This window comes from Saimiri boliviensis, chromosome 2 (genome assembly GCF_048565385.1).
Source record: "Saimiri boliviensis isolate mSaiBol1 chromosome 2, mSaiBol1.pri, whole genome shotgun sequence".
NCBI lineage: Eukaryota > Metazoa > Chordata > Mammalia > Primates > Cebidae > Saimiri > Saimiri boliviensis.
The window spans coordinates 57,301,451-57,328,874 of record NC_133450.1 but is presented as its reverse complement, the minus strand read 5'-3'; the positions used below and the strand labels follow the sequence as shown (position 1 = coordinate 57,328,874).

The 27,424-nt window shown below is 41.1% G+C and overlaps 1 protein-coding gene across 1 annotated transcript; it reads left to right on the top strand.

The window, feature by feature from the left end:
- Positions 1-362: 362 nt before the first annotated feature.
- SPTSSA (serine palmitoyltransferase small subunit A) lies at positions 363-23,077 on the top strand. Its single transcript, XM_010334955.3, has 2 exons — positions 363-570; positions 22,068-23,077. The coding sequence occupies exons 1-2, from the start codon at positions 459-461 to the stop codon at positions 22,169-22,171; spliced, it is 216 nt and encodes a 71-aa protein (XP_010333257.1). The 5' UTR covers positions 363-458; the 3' UTR covers positions 22,172-23,077.
- Positions 23,078-27,424: the final 4,347 nt, after the last annotated feature.

The window sequence follows — 27,424 nt, the reverse complement described above, 5'->3', positions numbered from 1 at the left end:
TGTTCCAGAAATACTTCTTCCGCAAGCGCTCTGGGCTGGTCTGGATGGACCGAAAGCCCGCTGAGCTGCGAGGACCCCGGGGGACCCCAGGGGACTCCGGCCGACCCTGTCGCCCCGCCCACCACCCGCGGGCCGGGGCGGGGCGGGACGGTCCGGGGCGCGGCCGGGCGCTCCCGCAGGGACCGTTCTCCGGCTTGCTTCGGCGATGCCGGGGCGGGGAAGCGGGAGGGGACGACGGGACGCGAGGTAGCGGCCTGGCCAATGAGCGCGGGCCGGGCGGGGCTCGAGGCCGGGGGCCGGGGCGCGCGCGGGGCTGGGCGTGCCGCGGGTGACGGCGGGGCGATGCGGGCCAATGGGCGCCGGGTGGCGGGCGGGCGGGCCTGGCGGCCGGGGGCTTTAGGACGTGAGCTGTAGGCCGGCCGGACAGACTGACGTGTGAGCCGCATCGCGGGAGGCGCATGGCGGGGATGGCGCTGGCGCGGGCCTGGAAGCAAATGTCCTGGTTCTATTACCAGTACCTGCTGGTCACGGCGCTCTACATGCTGGAGCCCTGGGAGCGGACCGTGTTCAGTATCCTGTCCGGGCCGCGGGCGTGGGGGCGGGGATGGGGGCGCGGGGCGCGGGGCAGCAGCTCCCAGGCCCCGGGCCTGGGGTGGAGATTGGAGCGGCGGTCTCGCGGGTCCAGCGCGCAGAAGCCGGGGGGCCGGGGAGGTCTGGTGGCCGAGGGCGGCGCTCACAGGGTTAAGTAAGGGGTCGGGGAGGCGAGAACTCTTGAGAACCGGGGTTACCCGTGAGTCGCTGGACCCAAGGTGGAAGCGTCTTGATTCCTGAAGGAAATCCCCGAGGGTGATGTGTAACCCGGTATGCCCCTGCCCTTCTGCCGCGCCTTCCTTTGGTTCAGTCCCCTGTTCCTGCAGGAGGCGGGGACCGTGTAACAGTGGAGCACATCGCTCCGGCTTGGACGCTTTTGACCTTTAAGTGTTCCTGATTTAGTTGACTTTGAGTCTGTTGAGAATTCTGACCAGTTAACCAGCTTTTAAGCCAGGTTCTGAATTTGTAGGCATGACATTCCAGTAGTTTTGGAAAGAAGTTTAAGTTATTTTATCTTTTTGGTCTTCAAGGTGGATAGTTATAAAAGTGTATTTATTGCTTCGCACAGTCCCTAGAAGCTGGGCCGGTAAAGTGCACTTTGTGGTTACTTGTCGGTAGGGTTGAAACTGTTTTGGTGGATAGTTAATAAATTCTTGTTAATAACTATTGAGTGGCTACTATAAGCAAAGCAATTATGCAAAGCAAGTTGTCTGTTAGCTAACTTTGAGAACTTCAATTAATAACTCAGGATTGTGAAGATAAGCTCCCTGAAAGTCTGATGTTTGTCTTGTCTCTACTTGTCCACATTGACATCCTTTGATGATATTCTTGCACAACAAATACTGATAATGAAATGTGACTTTAAAAAATGTCAGGCCAATACGAGACAGATATTTCACAAAAGATGTTTAGTTTATCCACATTCTCTCCTTTTCAGTGTGGTTTAGTTGGAGTAGCTTACTTCAGAACAACTTTAAGAATGTAATGTTGCATTCCAGTGAATGACTGAGGTGATTTCATTCCAAGCCTTATCAAGTGTGTTTATTTGTTTTGAAATAACGTAAGGTTGTACTCGAAGCTGAGTCTTTTGTTTCAGCTCTTTTGAGGAATTTTAGATGCTTTCAAAGTGATTTATTTTTTTATTACTGTTAGCATTTCTTTCCAAACCTGGAATTTAAGAACCAGAATGCATATTTTGGATTTAGACTCTGAATATAGTTTGCTTTGATTTCTTGCACCATTTATTTGTAGCTGCAGTTTAGTCTCACTCTTTAGGGTTCACAGGGTCATGCCTTGTAAAATATATACTTAAATGCATATTTAATAGAAGTCTCTCAGTAGAAGCAAGTATATCTTGACTGACATAACACATCCTAAAATTAATTTTTTTTCTTTTTTTTTGTGACTGAGTTTTGCTGTCGTTTGCCAAGCCGGAGTGCAATGGCACTACCTCGGCTCACTGCAACCTCCGCCTGCCGGGTTCAAGCGACTCTCCTGCCTCAGCCTCTGAAATAGCCTGGATTTCAGGTGCATGCCAACATGCCTGGCTAATTTTTGTATTTTTAGTAGAGACGGGGTTTCATCAGGTTGGCCAGGATGGTCTCAAACTCCTGACCTCAGGTGATCCGCCCGCGGCAGCCTCCCAAAATGCTTGGATTACAGGCGTGGGCGACCACGCCCGGCCTTCTTTTTTTTTTTTTTTTTTTAAGACGGAGTATCGCTCTTTTGCCCAGGCTGGACTGCAGTTGTGTGATCGCCGCTCACTGCAACATTTACCTCCAGGATTCAAGCGATTCTCCTGCCTCAAGCTCCTGAGTAGCTGGGATTACAGGCGCCCCACCACTACGCCTGGCTAATTTTTGTATTTTTAGTAAAGATGGGGTTTCACCAAGTTGAAAAAAAAATTGAAATTGTAATTTCAGGGGATATTGATAACCTACTATCACCATGCTTTCCCGGGGCATTCTTTTTTTTGAGACGGAGTTTCGCTCTTGTTGCCCAGGCTGGAGTGCAATGGCGCGATCTCGGCTCACCGCAACCTCCGCCTCCTGGGTTCAGGCAATTCTCCTGCCTCAGCCTCCTGAGTAGCTGGGATTACAGGCACACGGCACCATGCCCAGCTAATTTTTTTAGTATTTTTAGTAGAGACGGGGTTTCACCATGTTGACCAGGATGGTCTCGATCTCTTGACCTCGTGATCCACTCGCCTCGGCCTCCCAAAGTGCTGGGATTACAGGCTTGAGCCACCGCACCCGGCCTCCCGGGGCATTCTTGAGCATCTGAATGGATGTGTAGAAATTATTTGCTTCTCCACTTCCCAAATCAAATAGTTAGCAGTTAGTTAACAGCTGTTGTAAACTGAAAGTCAATCTCGGCCGGGTGCGGTGGCGGTTCACTAGCCTGGCTGACATGGTGAAACCCCGTCTCGATGGAAAAAAAGAAATACGAAAATTAACTGGGCGTGGTGGCGCGCGCCTATAGTCCTAGCTACTCAGGAGGCTGAGGCAGGAGAATCGCTTGAACCCAGGAGGTGAAGGTTATAGTGAGCCGAGATCGTGCTACTGCATTCCAGCATGGGCAACAGAGTGAGATATCATTTCAAACAAACAAACAAACAAACAAAAAAACAAAAGAAAGTCAATTTCTAACCTGGCGCGGTGGCTCAGACCTGTAATCCCAGCACTTTGGGAGGCTGATGCCGGCAGATAGCTGGAGTCCAGGAGTTTGAGACCAGCCAAGGAAACATGGCAAAACTCCGTCTCTACTAAAAATGCCACAATTAGTCGGGTGTGGTAGTGCACGCCAGCTACTTCGGTGACTGAGGCACGAGAATCTCTTGAACTGGGGAGGCGGAGGTTGCCGTGAGCCCAGATGGCAGCACCACATTTCAACCTGGGCAACAGAACGAGAACCTGTTCAAAAGAAAAAAAAAAAATCTCAAGTGAGTATATGTTTTTGAACTTACCTAGGTTAGAAAATTGTGATTTATAAAAAAGATTTTAAGATGTGTTTTTAAGGAAAAGCATCTATTGAGTCAAGTCAGACACATTGTAAATAGTTCTTGAAACAGTAAGATTCAGAAGTAAGTTTTGTAAATTCTTCCTGGCTAGGGCCTATATGCTAAGTTTTCTTTTACCATCTGTCTTTTCTCTTCTCTTCTCTTTTCTGTTCTTTTTGCAGTGCCGTGATCTAGGTTCATTGCAACTTCTGCCTCTGGGATTCAGGCGATTCTCCTGCCTCAGCCTCTCAAGTAGCTGGGACTACAGGCTGTGCCACCATGCCCAGATAATGTTTTATATATGTGTATATATATATATATATATATATATATATATATATATATAGATAGATAGATAGATGTAGATATAGATACATACATATATATATATATATATATATATATATATTTCTCTTTTTTTTTTTTTTGAGATGGAGTTTTGCTCTTGTTACTGAGGCTGGAGTGCAATGGCGCGATCTCAGCTCACTGCAACCTCCGCCTCCTGAGTTCAGGCAATTCTCCTGCCTCAGCCTCCTGAGTAGCTGGGATTACAGGCACGTACCACCATGCCCAGCTAATTTTTTGTATTTTTAGTAGAGACGGGGTTTCACCATGTTGACCAGGATGGTCTCGATCTCTTGACCTCATGATCCACTCGCCTCGCCCTCCCAAAGTGCTGGGATTACAGGCTTGAGCCACTGCGCCCAGCTATATTTTATGTTTTTTTAGTTGAGATGGGGTTTTACCATGTTGGCCAGGCTGGTCTTGAACTCCTGACCTCAAGTGATACCTCAGCCTCCCAAAGTGCTAGGCTCGATTACATGCATGAGCCACAATGTTTGGGCTACCATCTGTCTTCTGATAAGACATTTGAAGTGATACATTAGCTTTTGGTTTGTCAAGAGGTATTTGAACTTTTTCTATGTTCAAACATGTTTCTATCTTACCAAAAAATGGGACATGACACCTGCGTCAAGACAAAAGATAACAATAACAAAGAATCTGATCAGTGCTAATTAGTATTACAGTATGTAGTGTAAAAGGAGACCTGCCATAGACTGAGAACCACTGACCTCATCTCAGGAGGGGACATTTTTAACATATGTTTCAAAAGCCTCCTTTCCCAACTGGCATCCAAAGGTGGGAAAGAAAAGACCAGGTTTTGTGACCAAGACAGGCTTTTGTAACAGTGAGACACCCTCTGAAGTACCTCACTGGATAACATTGTAACCATGCCTGTTGAGAGGTGAAAAAATTAAAAATAGTTAAAATAATTTGAATCAACTTTGGGAAGCTAAGGCGGGTAGATCACTTGAGGTCAAGAGTTCAAGGGCAGCTTGGCCAAAAAAAATTAGCCGGGCATGATGGTGGACACCTGTAATCCCAGCTACTTAGGAGGCTGAAGGAGGAGAATTGCTTGAACCCAGGAGGCAGAGGTTGCAGTGAATTGGCAAATCCTTGTCTCTACTAAAAATACAAAAATACTAAAAATACAATGGCGAATCCTTGTCTCTACTAAAAATACAGAAATTAGCAGGGTGTGGTGGTTGGTGCTTGTAGTCCCAGCTACATGGGAGAATTGCTTGAACCCAGGAGGTGGAGGTTGCAGTGAGCCAAGATCGTGTCATTGCACTCCAGCCTGGGCAACAGAGCAAATACTGTCTCAACAACAACAACAACAACAACAACAACAACAACAACAAAAAGAATAATAATAATTTGAATCAGAGGTATGCTATTTTAATTTTTTATTTTAATTTTTTATTTTTTGAGATTGAGTCTCCCTCTCTTGCCCAGGCTGGAGTACAGTGGTGCGACCTTGGATGGCTCACTGCAACTTCTGCCTCCTGGTATCAAGCGATTGTCCCGCCTCACCCTCCTGAGTAGCTGGGACTACAGGTGTGTGCTACCGTGCCTGGCTAATTTTTGTATTTTTTAGCAGAGACAAGGTTTCACCATGTTGGCTAGGCTGGTCTTGAACTCCTGTCCTCAGGTGATCCACCTGCCTCGGCCTCCCAAAGTGCTGGGATTAGAGGCATGAGCCACCTCCCCTGGCCTAATCTTGTTTTATTAATTAAAAAAGTAAAGTCATATTAATCTGTAATCACTGGGCTATATTTGCCTCTCTCTGCTGCTACTGATGTTTCCATGGCATTTTATTTTAAGCAAAATGTGGGCAGTTTTTTGGTTTATGATAGGAATTAGATTCCCCTTTAAAGATAGTTCATGTGTCTTGAAAACTTTTTTTCCCCACTTTTAAACCACAGTGCTGGGCACACAATTAATGCTTTAAAAGCAGTTGTTTTATTGGCTGGGTGCAGTGGCTCACGCCTGTAGTCCCAGCACTTTGGGAGGCTGAGGCGGGGGTATCACAAAGTTAGGAGTTCAAGACCAGCCTGGCCAATGTGATGAAACCCCATCTCTACTACAAACACAAAAAAAATTAGCTGGGCATGATGGTGGGCACCTGTAATCCCAGCTACTCAGGAGGCTGAAGCAGGAGAATTACTTGAACCCAGGAGGCAGAGATTGCATTGAATTGAGATCGTGCCACTGTACTCCAGTCTGCGTGACAGAGTGAGACTCCGTCTCAAAACAAACAAAACAAACAGTTGTTTATACATTGATTTGTTATTTTATTTTGAGACAGAGTCTTGCCCTGTTGCCCAGGCTGGAGTGCAGTGGTGCGATCTCAGCTCACTACAACCTCCACCTCCCGGGTTCAAGCACTTTTCCTGCCTCAGCCTCCTGAGTAGCTGGGATTACAGGCATGCCGCACCACACCGGGCTAATTTTTGTACTTTTAGTAGAGACAGGGTTCCACCACGTTGGCCCAGCTAGTCTCAAACTCCTGACCTCAGGTGATTTGCCTGCCTTGGCCTTCCAAAGTGCTGGGATTACAGGAGTAAACCACTGCTCCCAGCCAATTTGTTATTTTAAACCAATTGCAGGAGTATTTGAGAGTAGGAAAAGAGACTTTTTTTTTTTTTTGAGACTGAGGTTTACTCTGTCACCCAGGCTGGAGTGCAGTCACAGGGTCTCGGCTTATTACATCCTCTGCCTCCTGGGTTCAGTTGATTCTCCTGCCTCAGCCCCGCCACCATGCCTGGCTAAGTTTTATATTTTTAGTAGAGACGAGGTTTCAGCATGTTGACCAGGCTGGTTTTGAACTCCTGACCTATGCATCCACCTTGGCCTCCCAAAGTGCTGGGATTACAGGCATGAGCCCAGCCAAGACACCTGATTTTAAAGCACTTTTAGAGTAGCTTTGGAGCTTGGCTGTTTCTGATGAACAAAATTTAGTTATTGGAGAGAATTTAAATTTAAAGGGATTAGGAGAACTTGAAAAAAAAATGTTATTATTTTATTTTTGTAAGAGACAGGGTCTTCCTCTGTCACCCATGCTGGAATGTAGTGGTGCAATCATAGCTCGCTGTAAACTTGAACTCTTGGGCTCAAGTGATCCTCTCCCCTGAGCCTCCCCGTCAGTCTCCCGAATAGTTGGGGCAATTTTTTTTTTCTTTTTAATTTTTAGTAGAGACAGGGTCTTGCTATGAAACCAGGATGGTTTCAAACTCCTGGCCTCAAACAGTCCTCCCACCTTGGCCTCCCAAAGTGAAGGAGAACTTCTTTGACTTATCTTGGAGCTGTTAACAAAATTTATATTGCTTTGTTTGCTAATTTGTATAATGTATATGTTGAATTCTGTATTTCACAAGTATTATTATGTACCTTCTATTTGTCAGATACTATTCTAGAAATTGGGGCTATAACTGCAAATAAAGCATAAATTTTTTCTTCTAATGCCACTAGATAAATAAATGAAATATATAAATTATTATATTGTTATGGATAAAAATAAAACAGAACAGGATGGAAAGTAAGGAAGAAGGAGGTTTTTTTTTTTCCTTCCCTCCCTCCCTCCTTTCCTTCCTTCTTTTCTTTTTCTTTCCTTCTTTCTTTTTTTGACAGGGTCTTGCTCTGTCACCCAGGCTAGAGTGCAGTGGCATGATTTCGACTCAAGCCATTCTCCCACCTCAGTCTCCTGAGTAGCTGGGAATACAGGCTTGTTCCATCGAGCTTGGCTAATTTTTCTTGTTTTTTTTTTTTTTTTTTTTTTTTTAGAAACAGGGTTTTGCCATGTTGCCCAGGCTGATCTTCACTACTGGGCTCAAGTGATCTGTCGCCAGCCTTGGATTCCCAAAGTGCTAGGATTACAGGTGTGACCCACCCACTATGCCCAGCTGAGTTTTTTTTTTTCCTCCCCAATTTTAGCTAGAGTGGTCAGGAGAGGACATTTGGAAATATTTAAGCAGGGAGATAATTCTAGAGGAATGAGTATTCCAGGCAAAAGGTACAGGAAGTGCAGATGCCGAGGCATGTTTCAGGAATAGCAGAGAGGCCAGTGTGGCTGGAGCCAAATGAAGTGGGTGTGAACAGTAGGAAAGGTCAGATGGTGAAGGGCCTGTCAGGCTGATTTGAGGACATGAAGACAGGTGCTCATACCTTGTCAGTACCTTTCCTGGTTAAAATCCAGTAACGCTTTTTTTCACTTACATTTTAATGTTTAATAAAGTAGGAAAATGAGCCAGAAGAATATACATTTTTGTTGGGAAAGGTAAGGGAAATCTCCTTCCCATTTTTGTTGGGAAGGGGATAGCCAGAGGTTGGTTAACAAATACAAAATTACAGCTAGGTAAGAGGAATACCTAGTTCTAGTGTCTATAGACACTAGGGTGACTCTGATTAACAATTTATTGTATATTTTCAAATAGCTAAAAGAGCAGATTTTGAATGTTCCCAACACAAAGAAATGATAAATATTTGAGGAGATGGATACGCTAATTATCTTAATTTGATTATTATACACTGTACGCATGTATCAGAATATCACATTGTACTCCATAAATAGGTATAAAAATAATAATAATAATAGTATTTTTTTCTTTGAGATGCAGTCTTGCTCTGTCACCCAGGCTGGAGTATAGTGGTGAGATCTCAGTTCACTTCACCTTCCACTTCCTCAAGTGATTCTCCTGCCTCAGCCTCCCAAATAGCTGGGATTACAGGTGCCTGCCACCATGCCCACTAATTTTTGTGTTTTTAGTAGAGACGGGGTTTCATGTTGGCCAGGCTGATCTTGAACTCCTGGCCTCAAGTGATCCTCTCGCTTTGGCCTTCCAAAGTGCTGGGATCACAGGCATGAGCCATCATGTCCTGCCAATAGGTATAATTATTTATTATGTGTCAATTAAAAAAAATAAGTGGACTAAGGCCTTTTTAGTCTTAGCCCACCTGCACCCAGGTGAATAAAATAATAAGTACTGGGTACAGTGGCTTACACCTGTAATACTGGCTACTTGATTGGCTGAGGTGGGAGGATCACTTGAGCCTAGGAGTTTGAGACCAGCCTAAGCAACACAGCAAGACCCTGTCTCTAAAAAGTAAAATAAAATGATTAAAAAAATATAATTATTTTTTTTCTCCCTGGGACTCCAAGCTATTTTCATTTTGGATGGACAAAAATAGAACCTATACACATTTTTTTGTTCTTTTCTTTTTTTTCAATTTTTTAAGACAAGGTTTCACCATGTTGGTCAGGCTGGTCTTAAACTCTTGACCTCAGGTGATCCGCCCACCTCGGCCTCCCAAAGTGCTGGGATTACAGGGGTGAGCCACCACCCGCGGCCAAAAGGACTTTTTTCTTCTTTTTTTGCATCTCTGTTTACTAAAGTATTTGGGAGTTGCAAAAATATGAATTTCTAAGCTGTAACTAAAATAGATTATACATCTTTATGGTTAAAAACACAAAAGATACAAAAAGGTAATTGGTGATAGTCTTCTTTCCATCCCTACCCATGCCACCCCGGGACAACCGGTGTCAGCAGTTTCCTGTGCATCTCCTGCGATACCCTGTGAATATATAAAAAAATACTCTTAATAGGTGTTTTGGTGTAGTTTGGTGACATCAAAGTTTTTATAAGCCAAAAGAGGCATTTGAGGAATATATTTTGCTATGCTACCTGGGGAGGTACTAATAATGATTGGTATGATTTCCTATAATTAAATTAGTATCTCTGCCTGCTTTTTTTTTTTAATATGTAAAATATATTTTGTAAATGGACACAGCAGACAAAGCAAAATTGATAAAGAAAAACCCTATGTTTGGTCAGTGGGCATGTTTAAGTCACCATCTGTCTTTCCTGAGCTAGTCAATAAAGGGAATTATAATTAAAACCTCAGTTCACCAGAGTCTTTCTCTTTTTTCTTTCTTTTAAAGAACAAGACAGGGTCTTGTTCTGTCACCCATGTGTGAGTGCAGTGGTGTGATCACAGCTCACTGTAACCTTAAACTTCCAGGCTAAAACTGTGCTACCCTGGAGATGCCTTTCTCTGAAGAGAGATACTGGGTGCAAATGTGAATTTCTAATTTTCTTAAAATAGAGTTAAAGGGACTTCTGCCTGTATAGCAGCTGAGTTGAGAGATGTTTCTTGATGCACGGATACAGCTGACCCTTGATCCACTTGGGGTCTGCCCCCAGGCCCTCATCCTCACTCCCAGGCAGTTGAAAATCTGTGTACAACTTTTGAGTCCCCAGAAACTTTGCTAATAGTCTACTGTTGACTGGAGTGTTACTGATAACATTAATAGTCGATTAATGCATACTTTTTGTGTTATATGTATTACATACTGTATTCTTACAATAACGTAAGCTAGAGGAAAGAAAATCATAAGAAGAAGAGGAGGAGGAGGAGGGGTTGGTCTTGCTGTTTCAGGGGTGGTAGAGGCAGAAGAAAGTCCATGTATAAGTACAGTTCACACTCATGTTTTCAAGGGTCACTTAGTTATTTTCCCACTGATGAAATATCACATATGAAGGAATACAGCTCCTATACTATGCTAGTCATATGTGGGTTATCTGATGTTACAGAAACATGTGCTGTAGCAGTACAGATAATATTTCAGAGCAGACTGGGAATTTTTTTCCCATGACACTGGGACTTCAAATCTTCAAGAGGGTAATAGAAGCTCAAATCAAAAAACGAGTGCCAGAGACATCATAACCTTAGTGTCTCTGGGATTAGCTACAAACCATTTCCAGGATTTTAGTCCACAGTGAAAAAGTTTCAGTTCATGATCATTACTCATTTCGCAGCATGCTTTGTTGTTTGTTTAGTTTTAAAAGAGCTTGTCATCAAGTTGTAGTTTCTAAAAACAATCTTCATGCTTAGGTTTGTATAATCAGCACACTATAGAAAGCTCAGAGAATGGGTTTTGCTTGCTAAACACAAACTTCTGATGCGATGTGATATCCTTTAACATGATCCATGAATATCAAATTGGTACAGAGGACTGTGACAGTATAATATCTTCCACCTGCTTCAACATAAGGCAACTAGAAAAGTATCAAGAGATAGTTTATATATCCATGAAAAATTAACTTTTTTTTTTTTTTTTTTTTGAGATGGAGTCTCGGTCTGTTGCCCAGGTTGGAGCGCAGAGGCACAATCTTGGCTCACTGTGACCTCCGCCTCCTGGGTTCAAGCAATTCTTGTGCCTCAGCCTCCCGAGTAGCTGGGATTACAGGCATGTGCCATGGTGTCGTGCTAAGTTTTGCATTTTAATTTATTTTTTGTTATTTTTTAATATTCTTTACCTATTTTTTACAAACCTGTTTCACTCAATTTATGTATTTTTAGTAGAGATGGGGTTTCATCATGTTGGCCAGGCTGGTCTCAAACTCCTGATCTCAGGCGATCCACCTACTCGGCCTCCCAAAGTGCTGGGATTGCAGGCGTGAGCCACTGCACCCACCGGAAAAATTAACTTTCTTTACATTTCCGTTGTTGAGGATCTGCAGTTTTTTGAGGTCAGGGGAAAGGAAAACTATAATCAGACTGGCTGGAAGGAAGAAGGAGTCCTGTTTGGGGCTTCATTCAGTAGGTGGCAGCTGGTTTCACTTAGGGCTTTGATTGCTTTTCTGTAAACAGCATATGATAATACTTCGTCAAATGCTTTGTTTTATTTTTTCATTAAGATGATTTCTTAGATTTGTCAGAACTTTTGAGTATTTCTAAGGTTAAATAGCATTTAGAATTGATTTTACAAAAGAAATTTGATTAATATAGGATTGGATTGCTTTATTTTTATTTTTTTGAGGTGGAGACTTGCTCTGCCACCCAGGCTGCAGTGTAGTGGCGTGATCTCGTCTCACTGCAGCCTCCGCCTCCCGGGTTCAAGCGATTCTCTTCCCTCAGCCTCCCCAGTAGCTGGGATTATAGGCTCCTGCCACCAGGGCCCAGCTAGTTTTTTTTGTATTTTTAGTAGAGACGCAGTTTTACCAAGTTGGCCAGGCTAGTCTTGAACTTCTGACCTCAGGTGATCCATTCACCTTGGCCTTCCAAAGTGCTGGGATTACCTGTGTGAGCCACTGAGGCTGGCCATGGATTGCTTTAAATGTTGTTTTAGCTTTGCTTTTTAATGTGGCTAGCATAATCAGAGACTGATATCACTGAAATTGTTTAGACTACAAAAAAAAAAAAGAAATTGTTTAGACTAGTGAAGATGTGTAAGTCATACCCACTGGAACAAAGGTCTATATAACCTTTTTCCAATAAGAAACTACCTTTAATTTTTCCAAAGTCTTGTGATTAGATTACCAAGGTGGGATATGATAGTTTAGAGTTACTAATTGAGACAGGAAATGTTAGTTGCTGTGGTTTCGTTTCTGATGTACTGTACTTATATTCAAAGCATTTCCTCTCTTTGTTACAGGACTTTTTTTTTTTTTTTTTTTTTTAAGGTTGCTGACAATGGCCTTTTTATGGGAAAAAAAAAATCCTTATTTATTTCCTAGCTGGCTGGAAAGTTAGCTTGTGTTTAGGAAATTCCTCTTAAAGAAAGAGAAAACAACATAAAGATATGGCTTATATCTATATATGGCTTCATATCTACTTGCTTTTATGTCCATGGAACCTATAAAATATTTATGTTATTCCCAGGTTATAAATAACCTCTGATTGTTCATTCAGCCCTTTAACAAACATTTATCTTCAGCACCTACATAGTATCCTGGCACATTATTTGCTCAGTTCTGGGATGATTCATGAAGCATCTTCTTTACCAAGCAATGTACTATGGCTAGAAACAAAGGCTCAGTAGAGATGCTCCATCAAACACTTAAAAGTCGGTTTTAGAGACAGGTCATAAACACAAAACGGAACAGCCCATTTTTTAGTTTGAGGTTGTACTCTAGATTGCACTTTGTTCTCTATTGCTTGAGTCATGGAACCCCCTCTAGAATATAGACCTGATTAATTTGTATATAGCTACTGATACTTATGCAAACAAGAGTTTGGTAAATAGAAAGATTATTACCTTGTATATTACCTTCCAATATATGTGTATTGCATAACACTGATGCATTTTTACATTTTTTTCTTTGTGTATGTGTGAAACAGAAGATTGCTTTATGGACAATTGAGAGGTGGTACCTAAATGTCCTCTTCAAACAAACAGGATCCTAAAATGTTAATGAAAGAAAGGACCTCATTTTATGAAGGAACTCAGGTCCAGAGAGGTTGTGACATCCCAGGATTATACTATAAATTAATAACAAATTAGTAGCAGGATGAACTTGGGCAAACATAGGTGTAAGTCATGATGTTAAATGCTCAGACCCTCAAAGAACAGTTTTAATGAGGATTACATTGCTTTCTCTTGCAGAATAGATTGGATTCTGAATTCTCTTAACTCTGAAAGACAGGTGATGTGTGTCCACATTTTATTGATAAGGAGACTGGTATTCAGAGAGCTTTTGACACAGGGATGGAAGAGTTATTACTCAAACCTGGGTCTCCTCCAGTGCTGTATTGTTTCTAATACCCATTTCTTATAATTTGGTGTGTCAGGATACTTTAAATTTTGAGAGGCTTGTTGCATAATGAGATGGATTGAGAAATCTATTCCAGATAACAAATTATGGTTGGTATGCTCTGTTATATATGTGTTTAGCTTTGTGAAATGAGATGGATTGAGAAATCTATGCTGGATAGCAAATTATAGCTGGTATACTCTATTCTATATATGTTTAGCTTTGTGAGAGCACTTCTAAGGAGATAATGGGCACATGTTTGCCAGCCTTCCAAATGTCACAATAAAACCAATGCCCAGGCTAGGTATGGTGGCTCATGCCTATAATCCCAGCACTTTGGGAGGCCGAGGTGGGCAGATCACCTGAGGCCAGGAGTTTGAGACCAGGTTGGCCAATATGGAAAGTTATAAAATATCGTCTCAAACCCTTTTGGAAGGCCTAAAAATTTTTTCTGTAGTTCTTAGCTGAAGGCAGCCTAAATCCCCTTTACATTTAGTTAATACGTAAAGCAAATAGCTAAGGTATATGGAAGCATTTACCTAACTAACTTGTTTACTCATGTGGTCTTAAAACTAACCTTTCAGCCAGATAGCCTTCCCAGGAAGAGATCGACCAAGATTACCTTCTAATAGTGTTTGCTTTGGGCATCAGAACCTGTCCCTTAATCTCTTCTCTCTAGTGGTGTTGACTCAAGCTTTTGTCAATTAAACTTTACTAAATAAATGCAAGTCTTACTAGCTATAGGGGCCAGCAGTTGCAACTGTTTACAGCACTCTCCAAGGAGTCCTTAAGCATCAACAGATCCTCAGCCAAACTGGCAAAGCATAACATCTGTGTGGCAGTGTACTTTATTCATCCCTCACGAAGTCAAGGTCTGCAAGACATCCCCGCGAGCAGGGACCCTGACATCTGGGCTTACCTCTTCCTCCTGGCTGACTCAAAATACGTTAACTGTGGAGGGTGTCGGGGTTCTTGGCATTTTGAACAAAGAACTGGTCAAAATGCACAAACAAACAAGAAAGGAATGAAGGGTTTTACTGAAGATGAAAGTATTCTCCACAATGTGGGACTGGGCCTGAGCATAAGGGCTCAAAGATCCCATTACAGAATTTTTGGGAGTTTAACTGCCCTCTGGGGGATTCCATTGGTTACTTGGAGTATGCTGTATGTAAATGGAGAGGATGAAGAAAAGTTACAAAGTAATTTACTTGGCCTATACCCTGTGGAGAGGATATTTTCTGTCGTAGCTGAAGTGTGAATTGGCCTTATGTTTCCTGACTCCAGAGCTGATTTTTTTCTGCCTCACTGGTCTCAAGTGATCCACCTGCCTTGAGTTCCAAAGTATTGGGATTACAGGTGTGAGTGGCTTTGCCTGGCCCTTTTTTTTTTTTTTAAATTTAATTTTTTTATTATAGAGACAGAATCTCACTCTGTTGCCCAGTCTGGAGTGTGTATACAGTCTTGAACTCTAGTATCTTGTATTTTAACCAGGCAATAAAACCTTTTCAAGTTTTGATAAGTCTTTGTTTCACTTAGAATAAAAAAATCATGCTTTTATATGCATATAAAAGATTTAAAAGCTTGACAATTTAATATTCACAAACTTAGCTGTCAGATTCTTGATTTTTAGTGGAATAATCTCAGACTAATTTATGCATGTTCCTTAAATGATATATTCTCCATACTTAATTGAATAATTAGTACCATAAAGACTATGTAACATACATATTCAAATAGCTGTTTTATAGGAATCACTCCTACTGGAGTTGAAATTGAGCCAATGACCTTAAGGTTATTACTATACCATTTTCATTTGTTTGGCCTATAAATTTATAAGGTTTATATAAAAACTATAAAAGCAAACTTTGTTCTTAAGTATAATATTGCCTGGAAACTGGTTTTGTGTTTTCTGTAGTCATTATCCAGTTTGTCAGCCACAAAAATGTGTGGAATATGGAGAAAGCATCATAATGAATCTAGTCAAATGAACACCTCTATTCAGCAGATGTCTATTTAGTATGTTTTGTATTAGATGTTGGAGATACAAAACTAATATTATTTCTGTTTAAGGAGTTAATGATTTGAGTGAGATAAGTACTTGTACAAATAGGTAATGTCAGGTGATAAGTGCTGTGTTATTCACTTTAATACAGAGTATTAAAGGAGCTTTATTGAGCGTTAGGGAATAATTAGTTCTGCCAAGGGGTTGCGGTAAGAATGGGAAAAATTATGAATGCCAGGGAAGGCCTAAGGCTTCATACAAGAGGAAATAACTACTGAGCTCCTAGAATTATTAGGTTTTACTAAGAGGAATAGGGCTTTTCATATGTAGGAAAGTATATGGCATCGTGGTTAAGTACATATATACTTGGAGTTGGACGATTTGGTTTGGAGCTGGCCCCTTTACTTTGTTGTTGGGGAAGTTACTGAAACTAGATGGCGTGTTTAACATAGTACCAGACATGCACTAGACATTCACAAAGTGAAAGCTGCTGCTGCTACTATTATTCTTACTTATGTTATTATTAAACAATAAGCAAAGCCAGAGCAGTATGGAAATATATAATATTGTTTTCTGAGACTCTTGTGATATGGCTGCAAGTAGGATATATGTATATTAGGGAATGGTTTGGTCTATTGGGAAGTCGAGTGGAAAAGTAGCATGGTAGATGTGGTTGGTCCTCACCTAGGCCCCCTTTCTTTTCTTTTGTTTTTTTTTTTTAAGATGGAGTCTCACTCTGTCGCCTATGCTGGAGAGCAGTGGCGTGATCTGGGCTCACTGCAACCTCGCCTTCTGGGTTCAAGCGATTCTCCTGCCTCAGCCTCCCAAGTAGCTGGGACTACAGGCGTGTGCCACCACACTCAGCTAATTTTTTATTTTTAGTAGAGAAGGGATTTCACCATGTTGGCCAGGCTGGTCTCGAACTCCTGATGTTAGGTGAGCCGCCTGCCTCAGCCTCCCAAAGTGCCGGGATTACAGGTGTGAGCCCCCATGCCTGGCTTCTTTTCTTTTTTTAAAGTTAATTTTTTTTTTTTCTTGGTAGAGGCATTGTCTTATTATGTTGCTCACACTAGTCTCGAACTCCTGAGTTCAAATAATCCTCCCACCTTGGCCTCCCAAAATGCTGGAATGACAGACAAGAGCCACTGCACCTGGCTTAAGTCCCCTTTAATAGCCGATGTACCCCAACAGTCTCTGTGAGTGTTGGCTGCTAATGACTTGTAGCTCCCTGTTTCTCCAGAATATTGTCCACTGCCAAACAGCTTTCTTAGGTGGCTTTTCCTTATCCCACCCTATAGCCAATGATTGACAGATAAGGAGATATAAAAGGTCAGGCCCCTTGTGTCAAAGCAGTGCCAACTATGTGATACAATTTATGCCCCAGAGTACCCTGTGGAAGGCTGAGACTCTGTCCCTACTTAGCTTATTTCCTCTGCTCTGTTCTACTGTACTCACTCCCTCAATAAATAGCTTGTACAAGAATCCCTGTCTTAGTCTCTCAGTCCCTAACTACTTCTGTGGATCCTAAGACCTGGGGCTAGATCAGAAAGGTCCTTGAATACTTGCCTTAGACCAGGCATCCCCAAACTATGGCCCGTGGGCTGTATGCGGCCCCCTGAGGCCATTTATCAGCCCCCCCGCCCCCGCTGCACTTCAGGAAGGGGCACCTCTTTCATTGGTGGTCAGTGAGAGGAGCACAGTATGTGGTGGCCCTCCAACGGTCTGAGGGACAGTGAACTGGCCCCCTGTGTAAAAAGTTTGGGGACGCCTGCCTTAGACTCTTAAGAGCTGTCCTGTAGGCATTGGAAACCTAATGGATTTAAAAAGGATCATTCTGCTAAAGAGGGACATGGACTGTGGCTAGAAGCCTAAAGGATGATAAATGCCTCAAATCATTTATCATTGATTAGGATAGGGGAGGTGAAATGTAAGAGTCATTTGTAGGGGTTGGGAAGTAACTGAGATGTCATAGGTAATTCGAATATGGGGAGAAGGAATAAAAAAAACTTCTAGACTGGAGAACTTGGCAAATAGTTATGTCAATTGGAAAAATAGGACTCATAGAAAAAGGTAGTTGGAGAAGATTAATATGTTCAGTTTGAATTTAAGTTACCTTGTTGAATGTCATAGATGGAAATGTACAGTAAGTAGGTAGAAATATGTCTGCACTATGGAAGATGAGGTCAGGTTGACAATGTTAATGTACAGATTGAACATCTCTAATCTGAAAATTGAAAGTCTGAAATGCTCCAAAATTCAAAACTTTTGGGCAACAACATGGCAGTCAAAGGAAATGACCTTTGGAGCATTTTGGATAATGGATTAGATATGCTTACCTGGTAAGTATAATGCAAATATTCTAATTTTAAAAAAAATCAGAAATTTGAAACACTTCTTATTTCAAGCATTTAGGATAAGGGATACTCAGCCTATAGTTGTTTAAGTTATGAGAGAGTGTGAGGCCCAAGATAAAACAACGGGAATTCCATTTTGTTATCTGGAATGTTTTCAGCAGCAAATAATAAAATTTAACAATAAAATCTTTAAGAGTAAGGGGATTGGCTGGGCGTGGTGGCTCATGCCTGTAATCCTAGCACTTTGGGAGGCTGGAAGTAGGCAGATCACCTAAGGTCAGCAGTTCGAGACCACCCTGGCCAACCTGGAGAAACCCCATCTCTATTTAAAAAAAGAGTAAGGGGATTGACCAGCCACTTGTGGTGGCTTACACCTGTAATCTCAGCACTTTGGGAGGCCGAGGTGGGAGGATCCCTTGTGCCCAGGAGTTCAAGACCAGCCTAAGCATCATAGGGAGACCCCTTCTCTACAAAAATAATAAATAAATCAGTTGGGCCTGGTGGTGGTGTGTGCTTGTTGTCCCAGCTACTTGGGAGGCTGAGGTGGGAGGATTGCCTGAGCCTGGGAGGTCGAGGCTGTGGTGAACTATGATTGTGTCACTGCACTCCAGCCTGGATGACAGAGTGAGACCTTGTATCAAAAAAAAGTAAAGGGAATTTATTAGGTTAGTATGTGAACATCCAGTGGTAGGGTGGGCTTCAGGGTTTTTTGACGAGGATTCTGACTCAATTTTTCTGTGATTATTTTTGTCCCGCCACCTTCTTGAGTCAGCTTTGTTCTGAATCTTGCTTTCCTCATGGAGGTAAAGTGACTCCAGTTGATTGCAAGATTCCATCAGCAAGCTGCATATTCTAGGAGAGAGCATCTATGTTCCTGAATTCCTGGCAGAAGTTCTAAGCTTTGAGCTGGTTGTTCAGTTTTGAGGTAGGGCATTGTTACCCTGAAAAAGGGATCCCCTTTAATTGATTAAGACCAGTCAGGGCTTATCCATGAAGATGGGTTAGTCCAACCAAAAGGGCTGCTATACTAGGAGGCGAGGTAGAGTGGATGCTTGCCAGGAAAGCACAAAGTTCACTCTAATAATCTGTCATCCATCATAAAGGAAAGAGCCAGTGAAAAACAGGGAAATGGTAAGAGATTAAAAGAAGATCTTAGAGAAACACCTCAGTCCACAGTAGAGTTTTGAAGAGTGGAAAGGTTTTTTTGGTTCCTTTTCTGTTTGTTTTTTGAGACAGGCTCTGGCTGTGTTGCCCAGGCTGGAGTGCAGTGGTGCCCTTCCGGCTCACTGCAGCCTTGAACTCCTGGGCTCAAGCGATCCTTTCACCTTAGCTTCCAGAGTAGCTGGGACTACAGGCATAGATAGAAAGGGTTTTGAAGAAGAAGGACTGGCACTGTAAATTCAAACAGCCTTTGGATTTGATAGGAGACCACCAGTGAGCTTAGAACAATGCCTACAGTCCAGTAGTAAGAATCAGATGGTGTGTTGGTGATGAACAAATATATGGCAATGATATAGAAACAGCAAATGTATATATTTTTCTTTTTTTAAAAAAAGAAATTAGTAAATAGAAGGTGGTAGTTTAAGGAAGAACTGGATTAAGGGAGGTTAAAAAGTAAATTGTAAAAAAAGTTTATAAGAGACTTTGGGGTGGGTGCAGTAGCTCACATCTGTAATCCCAGCACTTTCAGAGGCCGAGGTGCTTGTTTCATGAGGTCAAGAGAGGGAGACCATCCTGACTAACATAGTGAAACCCATCTCTACTAAAAATACAAAAATTAACTTGGCACACACCTGTAGTCCCAACTACATGGGAAGCTGAGGCAGGAGAATCATGCAGAGGTTGCAGTGAGCCAAGATGGCATCACAGCACTCCAGCCTGTTGACAGAGTGAGATTCCGTCTCAAAATAAATAAATAAAATATATAAAGAGAGACTTTCTGCCCTTGTTTGCTGGATGAAGAGAATGAGTTTATGGTTTGAGTCAGGCAGTCTTGGTTTGATCTCTGGCTCTAAAGACAGCTTCCTGTATGGCCCTGAACAAGCTACTCAATTTTCTCAGCTTCTGATTAATAATGAACATAATAAACATTTCACAGGAAAGCCGTAAGAGTTAAGTAAGATAGCTGGGCGCAGTGGCTCAAGCCTGTAATCCCAGCACTTTGGGAGGCCGAGGCGGGTGGATCACAAGGTCAAGAGATAGAGACCATCCTGGTCAACATGGTGAAACCCCGTCTCTACTAAAAATACAAAAAAATTAGCTGGGCATTGTGGCGTGTGCCTGTAATCCGAGCTACTCAGGAAGCTGAGGCAGGAGAATTGCCTGAACCCAGGAGGCGGAGGTTGCGGTGAGCCGAGATCGCGCCATTGCACTCCAGCCTGGGTAACAAGAGTGAAACTCCGTCTCAAAAAAAAAAAAAAAGTTAAGTAAGATAATATAATTGTGGAACAGATTTTTCAATTAACTTGTTATACAAATATTAGATATTAGTTGGTAGTAAGCACGTTGTTTATTTAAACCCTATCTTCTCATAGAAGAATGTAAGTTATGTTAGAAATAATAGTGTGTAGAGCTGAAAGGTATGTAGAGTTGAGAAAGGAGAAAGGCAAGTGAAAGAGGAGAAAGAATAAATGAGAATATGTGAATTAAGAAAGCATGACCCCAGTTCAAAAACAGTTGTTACTGTTAGCATGCTGTGTAACTGTGCAAAGCCAAAAGCCCTTAGACATAATTTTTGATAGCAGTATTTTGTGTGGCCCAGAGAGAGGCCTCTTGTTGACTTCTATATATACAGTTTCAGTTCCTTTTGTAATAAGAAAGGAACACAGTACAGAAAGGCTATTGTTTAGGTTATCAAGATGACTTTTATTTGAAGTTGTTGCAAATAGGAGGAATAGTGATAATAATGTTTAATAGTGATAATAATAAATAAATGCTTGATAGTAGCAGGTGCTGTCATTTTATATCCCTAAGCTAGTGTATGATTGATTTTAGCTTTGTCTGACTCTAAAAATACTTTTAGCCACATTCTAGTCTAACGAATTCTAAAGTTCTTCGATGATACATTCTTATTAGTTAAGTTGGTAGACCTTTTACAGTCATTTTTTTTTTTCTGAGACGGAGTTTCACTCTTGTTACCTAGGCTAGAGTGCAATGACGTGATCTTGGCTCACCACAACCTCTGCCTCCTGGGTTCAGGCAATTCTCCTGCCTCAGCCTGCTGAGTAGCTGGGATTACAGGCACGCGCCACCATGCCCAGCTAATTTTTTGTATTTTTAGCAGAGACGGGGTTTCACCATGTTGACCAGGATGGTCTTGATCTCTCGACCTCGTGATCCACCCGCTTGTGATCCACCCACCTCGGCCTTCCAAAGTGCTGGGATTACAGGCTTGAGCCACCACACCTGGCTTTTTACAGTCATTAAATAGATTTTTTTTTTTTTTTTTTCTGAGATGGAGTTTCGCTCTTGTTACCCAGGCTGGAGTGCAATGGCGCAATCTCGGCTCACCGCAACCTCCACCTCCTGGGTTAAGGCAATTCTCCTGCCTCAGCCTCCTGAGTAGCTGGGATTACAGGCATGCGCCACCACACCCAGCTAATGTTTTGTATTTTAGTAGAGACAGGGTTTCACCATGTTGACCAGGATGGTCTCGATCTCTTGACCTCATGATCTGTCCACCTTGGCCTCCCAAAGTGCTGGGATTACAGGCTTGAGCCACTGTGCCCGGCCATTAAATATAATTTTATTCCTATGTATTTATTTCTTAGGTTGAACAGTATCACATTCTATGCTTCATTTTAAGCAGTCTGGCTGGGCATCGTGCCTCACACCTGTAATCCCAGCACTGTGGGAGGCTGAGGGGGTGGGTCACCTGAGGTCAGGAGTTCAAGACCAGCCTGGCCGACATGGTGAATCCCTGTCTCTACTAAAAAGAAAAGAAAAAATAAAATTTAAGCAGTCTGATGTTTTCAGTTATACAGGGAGAATAACATTACCTACTTTATATTGTGATAGTAAAGATAGAATGAACTAAAACAAAACAAAACAAAAACTAGCTTAGAATGGTGCCAGGCATGGTTGTTAGTAGCTAGCATTACTGTTCTTGTTACTTCTTTATCAGTACTTGACATAAACCAGAAAACACTATGTGAATGGGTACTTCAACATACAAGAATCGTTGAAAACCTTTGGGGATTTAGTTTTGAATAAATTAAGAATAGTAAGTTTCCTTAACTACAACTCAGATTCCATGCTGGTTTCCATTGTGGGGATGGCACTATACACAGGATATGTCTTCATGCCCCAGCACATCATGGCGATATTGCACTACTTTGAAATTGTGCAATGACCAAGATGCAACCAGGATCAGAGGTTCCTTGGGGGAAGACCCACCCTATGAAGTTGGAATGAGACCATCAGATGTGATAAGAAACTCTTCTAGATGTCAACATAACCAACCTTATAAAGACTAAAATTCATGAGTAGAACAGGAAAATCATCCTGACTCATGTGTTATGTTATTTTTAATTTTCAAAGAGGCTCCTGTATAGCAGTTTTTGTCTATTTTAACATTGTAGCCATTTGTACTTTGATATCAGTATTTTCTTAACCTTTGTGACTGTTTCAATATTACCCCCGTGAAAGCTTTTCTTAATGTAACTTTGAGTACATTTTAATTGCCTTCTATTTTTAAAACTCAAAATCATTAGTTGGGCTTTACTGTTCTTGCTATTGTATGGCATATACATCTGCCTGGATATATTTCTACTATTGACCAAAGTTTTGTAAGAACAATATAAGATTTCGGGTAGGGGTATGGGGAGGGAAGATATTTTATTGAGAACTACTTACAAAAGACTTATCTGTAAGCTTGAACTCAGGAGTACAGTTTTAGCTATCTAGACTCTAACAGCTTTTGCTTTAAAACTATTAAAGTGTTTCTTAATGAAAAAGAAAAGATCTTGCTAAAGTTAAAATAAGGAACATTTCACCTTTTAAATATTTAATTATTTGTGCACTTATTTCCAGAAAACTTTGGTGATAATTCTTGAGACAAAAGGTGGTTAAGTAGCATTATTATGTAATGCTTATATATCATAGAGTTTTTAATAGAAGATAAATCCATTTCCTTTGAGGGTCACTGTTAACAGTGTATTTCCTTAAATTTAGTTTTAATGACTGTAATGGGTGTTGCATTTGCACACTGCATTAAGTTATGAGATGAATTGTTGTTAAAAATTATAGCAAAAACAAATGTAAACTTGGTTAAAATCCTTTCACTCTTTGTATTTTTTTTTAAGATTTTTATTCCTTAAATGTAAAATGACTACCTAATTTTTTGATGTAAATTCATTAAATGCAAAGAGAAAAAAATCAGCTGATGTAGCAGTATATCTTTTTCTTGATGGTTAAATGTTAATCTAGTATTTATGTTTCTGAATTGCTTTCTGTCTGTGGAGGACAAGATAAGCAGTAAGTATGTCTTATTGTATGTCTTGCAACATAAAAATATTGCTAACTAAAAATTAGGCCTTATGTGTTTTAACATGCTTTCCAGCATACGTTTTGCTGATTTTTAAAATTCAGGTTTTTTTTGTTTGTTTGTTTGCTTTTTTTTTTTTTTTGAGATGGAGTCTCGCTCTGTTGCCCAGGCTGGAGTGCAATGGCGCAATTTTGGCTCACCGCAACTTCTGCCTCCCAGGTTCAGGCAGTTCTCCTGCCTCAGCCTCCCGAGTAGCTGGGATTACAGGCATGTGCCACCACACCTGGCTAATTTTTTGTATCTTTAGTAGAGACAGGGTTTCACCGTGTTGGCCAGGCTGGTCTAGAACTCCTGACCTAATGATCCACAGCCTCAACCTCCCAAAGTGTTGGGATTACAGACATGAGCCACTGCTCCTGGCCAAAATTTAGGTATTTTTTGCCCTAAATTTTAAGGACTAGACTTTTGAAGTATTTTATAATTTAGAGGTCTCGAGTAATATATAAATGTTTAATATTTTTAGAGTCAATTTATATCATCACAATTAGATAGGGGTAGTGAGAATAATATGTAATTACTTGGTTTGAAGTAGTTAAAAATTGGATATGTTTATATCTGAACTATAGTCATACTATCTCAAGAAAAATAACATGAGGATTTAACATAAATCCTCATGTTCTGTTAACACCCAAATTTGGCTTTCCTCCACTATCCACCATAGAGAACCACTGACAGGTGGATGTCTAATATTCTCTCTTGGTGGGTTGAAGGCAGGAGAAGTTGAGAATCACTAGTTTCAGTGGAGAGTCAGATGACCTATCCTGGCCTTCTATTCAGAAATCTGCAATTTGTCCTCACTCTTTGCTGAAATTCATTAAATTGCTGTTGTATAACTGATGGTTATTATGAACACTGACCTGTGAGACATATGGAAGATAAAGTTTAGTCTTACAGGAAATCTTGAGGAGAGTCCAAAGGGAAATGGGAGCATGTCTATTGAGAGGTGATCAGGGAAGTTTATGCTCACTGTCTGATGGAAATGTCTGGTCTATTTGTTAGTAAATAATAAATGGGGAAATCATTTTCACTTTTTGTTTAAAATAAGGTATTTATAAGCATACCTTGTAGTTATTGTGGGTTCAGTTTCAGACCACTGCAATAAAGTGAATATCTCAATAAAGTGAGTCACATGAAGTTTTTTGGTTTTCCCCTGCATATAAAAGTTACATTTACACCATCCTGTAGTCTGTTAAGTGCGCAATAACATTATGTCTTTAAAAAATTCCAATGTACCTATTTTGATTAAAAAATTCTTCATTGCTAAAAAAGCTAATGATTATTTGAGCCTTCAGCAAGTCATAATTTTTTGTTGGAGGGTCTTACCTTGATATTGATGGCTGCTGACGGATCTGGGTCATGGTTGCGGAAGGTTGGGGTGGCTGTGGCAATTTCTTAAAATAACACAATAGTAAAGTTTGCTGCGTTAATTAACTCTTCCATTCATGAAAGATTTCTCTGTAGCATGTAATGCTATTTGATGGCCTTTTACCCACAATAGAACTTCCTCCAAGATTGGAATCAATCCTTTCAACCCCTGCTGCTGCTTTATCAACTAATTTTATAAAACATTCTAAATCCTTTGTTGTAATTTCAGCAATGTTCATAGCATCTTCACCAGGCAAAATCTTGTCTGTTCAAGTTTTATCATGAGATTGCAGTAATTCAGTCACATCCTTAGACTCCACTTTTTGCTATTTTTAGCACATCTGCAGTTAACTTCCTCCACTGAAGTTTTGAACCTCTCCAAGTCATCCATAAAAATTGCAATCAACTTCTTTCCAACTCCTGTTACTGTTGATACTTTGACCTCCTCCAATCATAAATCTTAATGGCATCTAGAATGGTAAATCATTTCTGGAAGGTTTTCAGCTGACTGCCTAGGTCCATTAGAGTAATCATTACCTATGGCAGCTATAGCCTTACAAAATGTACTTCTTTAATAAAAACCTCAAAGTCAAAGTAATTCCTTGATCCATGGGCCACAGAATGGATGTTGTGTTGATGAAAATGATATTAATTTCCATGTACATCTCCATCAGAGCTCTTGTGTGACTAGATGCATTCTTAACGAGCAGTAATATTTTGAAGAGAATCTTCAAAATAGTAGCAGGTATCAACAGTGGGCTTAAAATATTTAGCAAACCATGCTGTAAACAGATGTGCTGTCATCAATCTTTATTGTTCCTTTAATAGAACATAGGCAGAGTAGATTTAGCATAATTCTAAGGGCCCTAGGATTTTTGGAATGGTAAAAAACATTAGTTTCAACTTAAAGTTACTGGCTGCATTAGCCCCTAACAAGGGTCAGCCTTTGAAATTTTGAAACCAGGCCCTGACTTCTCTCTAGCTATGTAAATTCTAGATGGTGTCTTCTTCCAATATAAGGCTGTTTTATCTACAATGAAAATCTTATTTAGTATAGCCATCTTCATCAGTGATCTTAGCCATAGCCGCATAATTTGCCACATCATCTACATTAGCATTTGCTGCTTCACCTTTATCTTAAAAAGATGGCTTCTTTCCTTAAACCTCATGAACCAACTTTTACTACCTTCAAACTTTTCTTCTGCAGCTACCTCGCCTCTCTCAACCTTCACAGAATTGGAGAGTTAGAGCCTTGCTCTGGATTAGGGCTTTAGCTTAAGGGAATGTTGTTGCTGGTTTGATGTTTTATCCAGACCATTAAAACTTTGTTCATTTTCAGCAATAAGTCTGTTATACCTTCTTACCATTCATGAGTTCACTGGAGTAGCATTTCTAGCTTTTCAAAAATTTATTATTATTTTTTCCCTATCTTTCAGCAGCCTGGAAGATTTCTAGCTTCTGATTTAAAGTGAGAAATGTGGCCAGGCATGGTGCCTTCTGTCTGTAATCCCAGCACTTTGGGAGGCTAAGCTGGGAGGACTGCTTGAACTCAGGAGTTTGAGACCAGCCTGGGCAACATGGTGCAACCTCATTTCTACAATAACTTAACCAGGCATGGTGGTGTGCACCTGTAGCCACAGCAACTTGGGAGGCTGATGTGGGGGGATGGCTTGAGCTTGTAGGGGTTGAGGCTGCAGTCAGCCATGAGTGCATCACTGCACTCCAGCCTAGGTGACAGAGCAAGACTCTGTCTCAAAAAATAATAAATAGAGAGATGTATGACTCTGATGTTCATGTGAACATTTAGAGGCCACTGTAGGATTATTAATTGGTCTAATTTCAATAGTGTTATATCTCAGGGAATGAGGAGGCCCGAGGAGAGGGAGAGAAACAGAAAAACTGGTCAGTGGAGCAGTGAGAACATACACAACATTTATCAATTAAGTTCGCCTGTTACATAGGTATGGTTTATGGCACCTCAAAACAATAACATCAAAGATGACTGATCACAGACCACCATAACAGATACAATAATAATGAAAAAGTTTGAAATGTTGAAGGAATTACCAAAATGTGAGGCAGAGATATGAAGTGAGCACTTGAAACTGGAAAAATGGTGCCACAGACTTGCAGGGTCTATTGGCAAGGTTGCTACAAACCTTCAGTGTGTAAAAAATGCAATGTCTGTGAAGCACAACAAAGCAATGTGCAATAAAACGAGATATGGCTAATTAGATAATTCTCCATGGACCACTTGTGTTTCTGTGTATCTTATAAGCAGATGTACTGACTGCATTATTTTTCAAGGATGTTTATATGATAGAAAAGATAGAGATAATGTCTCCCTCCAAAATGAAGAGCAAGTTTATTTACAGCCTTGGAAGATAGAGAGTGTCTCTTTCTGGACCAAAGGGCATTATAAAAGCTTTAGATTCCCTATGCTCAGGGTTCCTTTCCTGTAATGCAACTATCTGCATGTAGAGATATCACCTGGTCTTTGCATTGCCCTGTGGGAACTGGGGCTTGGGAATCAGAACAAGAAAGTGTTGGTATTTTGACTATTGCTGTGAGTGATAAAGTTCTTTGTCTCTTACCCTGAATCTCATGTCTTCTGCTAGCATCTACTGTCAGACTAGCTTGCAAGTAGAATAAAATCTCAGACTTTTCATAGTTCTTGACAGTTTAGGTGATGAG